General features: G+C 39.3%; 1 protein-coding gene across 2 annotated transcripts in view; it reads right to left on the bottom strand.

Moving 5' to 3' along the window:
• The window catches only part of DCDC2 (doublecortin domain containing 2), a 146,138-nt gene that overhangs the window by 106,180 nt on the left and 30,171 nt on the right, over window positions 1-9,787 (bottom strand). Inside the window, exon 4 of one of the 2 annotated variants that reach the window (XM_010843512.1) lies at window positions 1,673-1,747. The exons of the other annotated variant lie outside the window; for it this stretch is intronic. Coding sequence (XP_010841814.1) covers window positions 1,673-1,747 — 75 coding nt within the window. The remainder of the gene's footprint in view (window positions 1-1,672; window positions 1,748-9,787) is intronic. 2 annotated transcript variants of the gene reach the window in all.

Raw genomic sequence — 9,787 nt, 5'->3', positions numbered from 1 at the left:
TTTGGCAAAACTAATACAATTATGTAAAGTTTAAAAATAAAATAAAATTAAAAAAAAAAAAGAATTTTTTAAATTTTTAAAAAAGTGACCCAAAAGATAATATATCCATCATTAGTAATACCTTTCTTGAAAAACGCAAGTGTAGCCATATATTTAAATGTGTATATACTGCTAAATCTTTTTGTCTGCCAAAACAAATGACCACCAATTTCATCAAATTTTGAACCATCAAATTAACTTCCCAGCATATCACAAATTTTTAAACTATTGGCATTCTGGTTTAATTTTCTCTCTTCTGTGCTTTGTGGAATATTTTAAAAGACCAGATAATCCTGAGCATTCTGAATATATAATGTTAAACCTCTCATTTACTAACTTTATTCTACAATAATTATTGGCAATGGGAACTCTGTCTTATAGCAAAACCAAACAGGACTTGAGTCATTTTTAAGGCATTCATAAGTAAGTCAGCATGGGTTTCCCTAATGCTATGCTGGAGAGAATAATATGACCCTCATAAAGTTAAAAAATAACCAATTAACTCAAGAGCACCCTTAGGAGAAATTACGGGAACCACCACTAATAAAACATTGAAAAAAAAATGTTTTTATCATCAGACTTTTCTTTAATATTTCTTCTTAAATTACTACCCCTTGCTTACTATTTCCCCATTGTCATTTTTGTTTGGTTTGTTTTCCCAAATGGGATTCTGGTTACCAAACCAATCAAGGCAGTGGACTGTAAAATTTCCACTAGGAATGCAGAGCAGCTGGAAGTGTATACATGACAACGCAAGATGAAAGTCAGCAATGTGGAGCATGCAGGAGCAGTCCAGGTGGGCAGAGTACAACCTCCACCTGCATTTAAATAAGTCATTTAGGCCCCAGGATTCCCACTGAAGAATGTGCCAACTGTACAGGATCTACCTGCAGTCCTTCATAAATACTAAGAGTGCTATTAACCTACTACATCTTATGATGCTAGAAAGTAATCGTGTTGTGCTCAGTCGCTCAGTCGTGTCCAACTCTTTGCGACCCCATGGACTGTAGACTGCCAGGCTCCTCTGTCCATGGGGATTCTCCAGGCAAGAATACTGGAGTGGTTGCCATGCCCTTCTCTAGGGGATCTTCTCAACCTGGGGATCGAACCCAGGTCGCCTGCACTGTAGGTGGATTCTTTACCATCTGAGCCACCAGGGAAGCCAAGAAAGTAATGACGTGCTCAAAAAAAGTTAATCTAGTGTTAGTTGCTCAGTCGTGTCCAACTCTTTGCCACCCTGTGAACTGTAACCCACCAGGCTCCTCTGTATATGGGATTCTCTCTGTACATGCAGTGGGTAGCCATTCCCTTCTCCAGGGGATCTTCCTGATCCAGGGATGAACCCAGGTCCCCTCACTACAGGCAGATTCTTTATTGTCTGAACCATGCGACAGAGAAGCCATCTTGAAAGAGTCCCCATGGGCAAAGCAGGAATAATTTAAGTAACAAAATGAAACATGTTGGTGCTGGATTTTATCCCAGAAAATAAAATAAATATCCACAAGTCCATACTGGTATAAAGAAATAATTGAATGAATGAATGAACAAATAAATGTGAGAAAAAGGACAGCTCTCCCATATGCTAGAATTCCAACAAATACATGCAGAAGGCACAACGGACATAGGAAATTACCATTAGGTAAACAGCACTGTAATCATTGTTGCAGGCAGGAACCGTCCGTGGATGATAAAACTTGTCCGTAAAATCCTGAATGATAACAAAAAGTATATTTGCATAGTTCCAAAGTATCTCCCCTCAAAATATTTGATAATCACAAAGGAAAACACTAACTCTACAGTAGGGAAAGCTTTAAATTACACCTTAACCAAGAGATCAAAACTGATATAATTAATAAGAAGACATATCAGCATTATGTACTCTAAGAAAAAAATATAAATTAAAAAGGATTAATTCTCCATGATGCAATCAAGAGATTTTCCTTCCCAACTTCGTCCTAGAGCATGTACTTTAGAAAACTTGCAATTATAAGCATTTTCTCCTCTCTTTGAAAGGTATGTACAATCTTTCTAAAGATTAAGATAGGCCTTTGTCAACTTTATGACTTGCTAATATCTCTCAAAGACCTAGGATATAAACATCAAGGGAGATAACACCCTTATTTTTCACTTTCTGTTGGGGGACAGAAGCCTAATTTTGGTGGATATCTTACTCCAAGCTGCAAGCTACTTCCTTTCATAAAGATATGAGTATATCAGTTTATATAAACTGATATATATATCAGTTTATAAAATATATAAACTTATATATCAGTTTATATGAAATTATATTCTTTCATAAAGATATATAGTTTTTCTCCTGGATAAAGCCAACTAACACAGATAGTCACCCCAAATCCCAGGTGAACTGACAATGAACGGTGTGTGACAAATGGTGCTTCCAAGTCTTCACACTTTGGACCAGTTATTATCTTGAAAACATGTATGTATGCTGTGGGTGGCACCTTCCTGACTATACAAAAGAGTAAAATTTCTCTCTGTCATTGAAATCTCTTAGTAGATTGCCTGTGATTCACTGATCACATACTCAGACTCTGATTTAATGCATATTCAGTAACAGAAGTGCTTTCTTTCTCTGCCACCTTTGTGGAGAGGATTTAAGGATTGAGAAATTTTTGTTTTCAGTTACATTTCTCCAACAGTACCTTCTGATGGGATGCACTGAGCAGGACACAAGATCATTTCTTGAAATTCTTGTCAAAAAATAAATAACCTCCACCCAGTCACAAGAAAACATCAGGCAAACCCAAACTAAAGGGACAGCCTACAAAAGAGCTGTCATTTCACAGTTGTGAAAGGGTTAGTCATTTTCATGTCTGACTCTTTGCGACCCTGTGAACTGTAGGCTCCTCTGTCCATGGGATTCTCCAGGGAGAATACTGGAGTGGGTTGCCATTTCCTTAGTTGTGAAGGTCATGAAAAACTGAGGAGCAGTAACCTGTTAGTAAAAACATAGGCAACATGATAAATTAAAAGTAGTGAGGAACACTGGATGGGATCCTGGCCCTGAAAAAAAGACTTTGGCGCAAAACCCGCCTAAATTTGAATAAGATTTGTAAATTAGGTCATTGTATCAATTTTAATTTCCTGCTTTCAGTAATGATTCTATGGTTATGGATGACGTTCACTGAGGAAGCTGGGAGAAGTAAAGCATACAAGAAATTCTCTGTACTCTTTGGCAAAATTTATCTGAAATGATTTCAAAATAAAAAGCTAAGCAAGTAATAATCTTAAATATCCCTTACCATAACTACCCACTCCAGTATTCTTGCCTGGGAAATCCCATGGACAGAGGAGCCTGGCGGGCTACAGTCCGTGGGGTTGCAAAAGAGGCGGACACGCCTCAGTGACTGAACAACAACTAAAGATCTGATACACAGGAGTCCTCCCTTGCCCAGTCTTCCCCTCCTTCACCCCGTTTTCTCTCAATAACTGTGCACAACTCTGCACTTAAAATGTAATGTAAAAAAATACTTCCTGAGATAACCAACAACAGTTGTCACTTGTAACTAGAGTAAACTTAAGCACCTACGTCATGTGCTTACATCTGGTTTTTGGTTTAGTTTCAAAGAAACTTGACCCTCTATTACTTTGTTAAACCAAGAGACACAATTTGGAAAGAACAACAAAAAAAAGTCATCCTAAATTTGACACTAAATAATTGCTAGCACCACTAAAACAGAGAAGCAAGCACAGTTATCTCTGAGATCAGTCTTGAGTTTTGTCCCTTGTTGGCAAAAAGTGGTGGAGGGAGGATCTTGTTTCACATACCAGGCCTACTAGCTCAGAACAATAAGAAACAATGGTTTGTTGTTAACCAGTGAACCTCACTTAATTGGGAAAATATTTGCAATCCCTTACGGTAGAACTAGGTCAAAAGAACCTCACCTCCACATCAAAATTGCACCATGCAGGAGGTTCAAAGCACATGATGTAGATAAAGAAGAATGTTCAAGGTTCAGTGAGGTTTTATTTCTCAAAAAGCAGCAGTTCAAGACTATCGATGGTACAATGACCCTTCCCTCTGTAAGGAACCCTCCCTTTTGTGGGCTTATCTCCAGGCCCCCCAAACCCAGACCCCTACCCCCCACCCCTCCCACCCCCTGCCACAGACCCCCCCACCTCCGCAAAAAAATATCTTCACCGGAGAACCAAATACCTTCACTGGAGAACTAAGACAAATGACAGTGTAATTCTTTTAAGTAAAACACACAAAGAAGTAAAATCTATATTTGGCCTAGACCTTGTATTAAGGCCTAAGATCTTCAAAAAAAAAAAACCCAATAGTTTATGATTCCTTTGTGTCTCGCTTGTAAATCACTGTTAGTAAGAAAATCAAAGTCTGTCCCCTCTTTGTCCCCTCTTTTTCACACTTCATTTCCTTCGCTATCTGGACTGCTTGGATGAGGGCAACCCTTCCAAGAACAATGGCCTTTGGGTCATTCTGGTATCTAAACTGGGCTTTCCAGGTGGCGCTAGTGGTAAAGAACCCGCCTGCCAATGCAGAAGACATAAGAGACATGGGTTCAATCCCTGGGTAGGGAAGACTGCCTGGAGGAGGGCATGGCAACCCACCCCAGTATTCTTGCCTGGAGAATCCCATGAACAGAGGAGCCTGGCGGGCTACAGTCCATACAGTCACAAAGAGTTGGACATGACTAAAGCAACTTAGCACACACTTAGCGTGGTATCTAAACTATTTGGGCTGCAACACAAGGGACAGAAGAAAGCGCTTCATATCAAAGGCAATTAAATAAGGCCAAGTTCATTCTACTTCCAATCTGACTGCTGCAGGGAAAGCTTTGGAATCAGGAGGTCCCAGAAGTGAACTGAATTAATCCAAAACCAAAATCTTCAGAGAACCCATGTGGTTCAAACTCAAACACTCCACCTAGTGAGGGAACAAGACGTTCACTTCCTCATATACTGCCCCTTTCCTCTCAAGTAAAGGGACTCATTCACAGGCCACTGTCTTTAATTACTCCATGAGCAGTTAGGTTTTTAAAAAAAATTTTAATAATAATGAAAATGCATTTTATTTTAAATATAGCAGTGTGTACATGTCAAGCCCAAACTCCTGATCTATCCCTCCCCCATCCCCCTCCAATCCTGGTAAACCATAAGTTTGTTCTCTAAATCTGTGAGTCTTTCTCTGTTTTGTAAATATGTTCATTTGCACCATTTTTTAAGATTCTGCATATAAGCTATTATATGATATTTGTCTTTGTCGGACTTGATGCTTTTGAACTGTGGTGTTGGAGAAGACTCTTGAGAGTCCCTTGGACTGCAGGAGATCAAACCAGTCCATCCTAAAGGAGATCAGTCCTGAATATTCATTGGAAGGACTGATGTTGAAGCTGAAACTCCAATACTTTGGCCACTTGATGCAAAGAGCTGACTCATTTGAAAAGACCCTGAAGCTGGGAAAGATTGAAGGCAGGAGGAGAAGGGGATGGCAGAGGATGAGATGGTTGGATGGCATCACCAACTCAACAGACATGAGTTTGAGTAAACTCCAGGAGTTGGTGATGGACAGGGAGGCCTGGCGTGGAGCAGTCCATGGGGTCGCAAAGAGTTGGACACAACTGAGTGACTGAACTGAACTGAACTGAACTGACTTATTTCACTTAGTATGATAATCCCTATGTTCATCCATGCTGCTGCAAATAACATTATTTCATTCTTTTTAATGGTTGAGTAATAGTCTATTCTATTGTACTGGGTCAAAAAGTTTGGGTTTTTCTGTAAGATCTTGCGGAAAAATCCAAATGAGCTTTTTGGCCAGCCCAGTATCTGTGCACCACATCTTCTTTATCCATTCATCTGTCAATGGACGTTTAGGTTGCTTCCATGTCTCAGCTATTGTAAACCCGGTGGTGCCAGGAACATTGGGATGCATGCATCGTTTTGAACCATGTTTTTCTCCAGATATACCCCCAAGAGTGGGATTGCTGGATCAAATGGTAGCTCTATTTTAGTTCCTTAAGGAACCTCCATACTTCTCTCCATAGTGGCTATACCAATTTGCATTCCCACCAACAGAGTAAGAGGGTTCCCTTTTCTCCACACCCTCTCCAGCACTTACAGTTTGTAGATTTTTTGATGATGGCCACTCTAACCGGTGTGAGGTGCTAACTCACTGTAATTCTGATTTGCATTTCTCTAATAATTAGCAATACTGAGCATCTTTTCAAGTGCCTCCTGGCCATCTGTATGTCTTCTTCAAAGAAATGTCTCTTTAGGTCTTCTGCCCATTTTTTGATGGGGTCATTTGTGGTTTTATTGATATTGAGCTGCATGACCTGTTTATAACTCTTGCAGACTAATCCCTTGTCAGTAACATTGCTTGCAAATATTGTCTCCTATTCTGTTCTCTCCAAGAATAGTTTGAGCATTACAATAAACAATAAATTATAAAGTCCTTCTGATTGGAAAAGCAGCATGGAATGTAGGTCCTGATGCCCTCTGGAGAAATTCTGAAAGTCTTGAAACCTCAAACCATCCACCTTGGGAGGATAACTTTGGCTTTGACCCACCTGAAAAGACAGAGGCACCTTTGTCCTCTACCCTGAAAGACAAGATATCCCTCACATCCTGAAGACATCACAGGGGAGTCCTGTTGTCCCCATCTCTACAAGGCAGTTATGCAAAAAATGAATCAAAGATTTCAGTTACATTAGCACTTCTAGTCCAAAGTAAAAGTGAAAGTGAAGTCACTCAGTCGCGTCCGACTCTTTGCGACCCCATGGACTGTAGCCTACCAGGCTCCTCTGTCCATGGGATTTTCCAGGCAATAGTCCTGGAGTGGATTGCCATTTCCTTCTCCAGGGGATTTTCCCAACCCAGAGATCAAACCCGGGTCTCCCACATTGTAGACAGATGCTTTACCGTCTGAGCCACTGCAAATAACAAGAACCAACTCTAGTCCAAAAGTTTTAAACAAATATGTTCCACAAAATTTTGTTACTCCAAGGTACATTTAGCAGGTGGAGTGGATTGTTATTATCTTTCAAAATAAATTACAAGAGAAAATCCAGCACATTTTTCTCATGACGTCTCTCTCTCTTCTTTGTTACCACACTCAGATCTCAGCTTGCAATAGGGTTTATATTAGCATTATATCAAGGCCCTGTTTATTTAAAAAAAAAAAATGAATACTATACATGTAAGTGGGAGATGGGAGCTTCCCTGATAGCTCAGATGGTAAAGAATCTGCCTGCAATGCAGGAGACCTGGGTTCAATTCCTGGGTCAGGAAGATCCTTTGGAGAAGGGAATGGCAACCCATTCCAGTATTCTTGCCTGGAGAATCCCATGGACAGAGGAGCCAGGCGGGCTGCAGTCCATAGAGGTGCAAAGAGTCAGATACGACTTAGTGACTACACTACTAAGTGGGAGAGGAGTCACATTTATTTGACCATATCTCTGATTTATAAATAAAATTTAAAAGACTAAAAACCATATCAGTCTCACAACCTCCCTATTCCTTTTTTCTTCTTCTTTTTTTAAAGACATTTACTGGTTTTCTTTTTCTGGCAGCGCTGGGAGGCATGCAGGGTCTTAGTTCCCCAACTAGGGATTGAACCCATGCCCCCTGCATTGGGAGCACAGTTTTAACCACTGGACCACCAGGAAAGTCCTACCTCCCTATTCTTAATACCATAATATTTACTTGCTATTACTTCAGGTCTCCCTTTCCCACTGCCATGGCAAAACTCAGACCACAAACTAATATAATTTCTCTGTATTACCATCACACGTGGAACAGTGCAATTTCAATCGTTGATCAAGTTGCATGCAAAGTTCCAAAGCCCCATAAAAAGAAAGAAGGAAAAAAGAGAAAATTTCTGTTCTGGTCACCTGAAATAATGGATGAAGCATATGTACCTATGCATAATTGGCAATTTTGTTAGTAAGCACATCTGTACAAAACTTCCAATTCTCCCTGTTGATGGAGAAGAAAAGAGATATGGATAATCAAAGCATTCAGTAATACAAAAGTCATTTAAAATCTAAATCAGCCTTTTTTATTTTGCCAATGTATTAATTATCTCCCCTTTTGACTGAAACTAACATCTACATGAATGTTTATTTCTAGAATACATAAACCAGCAAAAAGATGCCCCCCCATCACTTCCAGGATAGTAGAAAAACCAGTTCATATTTTAAAGTTTACTGTAGATGATCCATAAAATTGAAAATTACACAGACATTAAGAGCTATTAAAAGGACTGACATATATCTTTACAAGGAGAGCAGATAAATCAGTTTAGTGGGAGAAAAACAAAAAACATGATATCAAAAAATGGTATCATTCATATCAATAAAAACCAAGAACGTATGCAGAACTTCTACTGACATTCTAATTTAACCCTTGCTTATTCTGGTTATAGGATTTGTTGCCCACTGTCTCCTCAGACAGTTCACTCCATCAGTGCAGGGACTGTGTTTTTCCACATCTCTATTTCTGCAGCACATTACAGGCAACAACAGCAGACGTCTATGGAGCCCCCCACATGATGTTGAACAAGTCAGTCAGGGTTCCTAGACTATGAGAGCTTATGATTAACTGCATAGTATGTGTTTGATGAGTTGAGCTGAACTGAATTAAAAGGAGACCCAGGTTAGAACAGTTGAGTTGCTGCTGTAATCAACAATTCAGAGTTGAGGAAACCGAGGCCATAAAGCAACCCAGCCAGGACTTCAAACTCTAACTCCTGAGATCTTTCTACTTTACATAATAAGCATTTTATTTTCATTTCTACTGACACTTTCTCTGTGAACCCTGCACTTACTTAAAACTAATCTCTTCTAGTATCTTCAGCATCTTTAGTAACTGACAGCATGTGATTTATGTGAATTTCAGATATATCATTAGTTTTCATTGCAGTGACCCATTTTTAATCAATTTCTTAACACTATAAATTTATAATGAAGATATGGGGTGTTACTAGCAAACAAAATGAATATTCTGTTAACAACAAGAAAACACAGCCTAGTGAATGTGCTAATATGTCTTCCCACTTGCATTTATTTGTCTCTGCTTAATATATATTTAGCTTGATTTATACTTTAATGCCCCACATTTGTTATTCTCCAACAGATGGCTAAGATGGCAAATGCAAAGAAATGAGGTCCAGATGAATATCCTTCCCTTTTCAAGGAAGAAAATATAGACTACCTTCTGAGTGTAGTATAAATTCCCTGACAATGAACAAGAATAGTTTGCATGTCAGAAGATGTCTAACAAATAGTATTTGTTCAAGAAGCAAAGAGGAATACTTTCTTCAAGAGCATACATCCCCTCTACATCTACAGAAACTTGAGAAGCTTGCCTGCTCAGTCACAGAGTAATTCTAAGTCCCCTGCCTATTGGCACTGAGTTGTTGACAACTGTGAATTTTACAGTGGATTCCCCAGTGGAGATTCACCTTTACAGTTATTAGATCTCAAGGTAATAAAGAGTTTGGATTCCTGTAAAGTACACTACAAGGGACATTAAACTAGCTGTGCTTTGGATATCTGAATATGCGATGCTTATGAATTCAACTCACTGAGTCCATAACTTGAGTATCTGAATGATCTTTGGGCAGAGTGGTAATTTGTATAGCTAGAATAACCCAAGAATTGAGGATCACTGCTTTGTGGACTTATTATAGTCAGAAGCACACTTTTGTCAAGTTCGAGGCCCACGGCTTACCATACCCAAGAGGCCATTGCTCAAACTATCG

The sequence above is a fragment of the Bison bison genome, unplaced genomic scaffold (assembly GCF_000754665.1).
Source record: "Bison bison bison isolate TAMUID 2011002044 unplaced genomic scaffold, Bison_UMD1.0 scf7180017864182, whole genome shotgun sequence".
In the NCBI taxonomy this organism is placed as follows: Eukaryota; Metazoa; Chordata; class Mammalia; order Artiodactyla; family Bovidae; genus Bison; species Bison bison.
The sequence above is the reverse complement of the archived record's forward strand: the minus strand, read 5'-3'. Positions and strand labels throughout refer to the sequence as shown.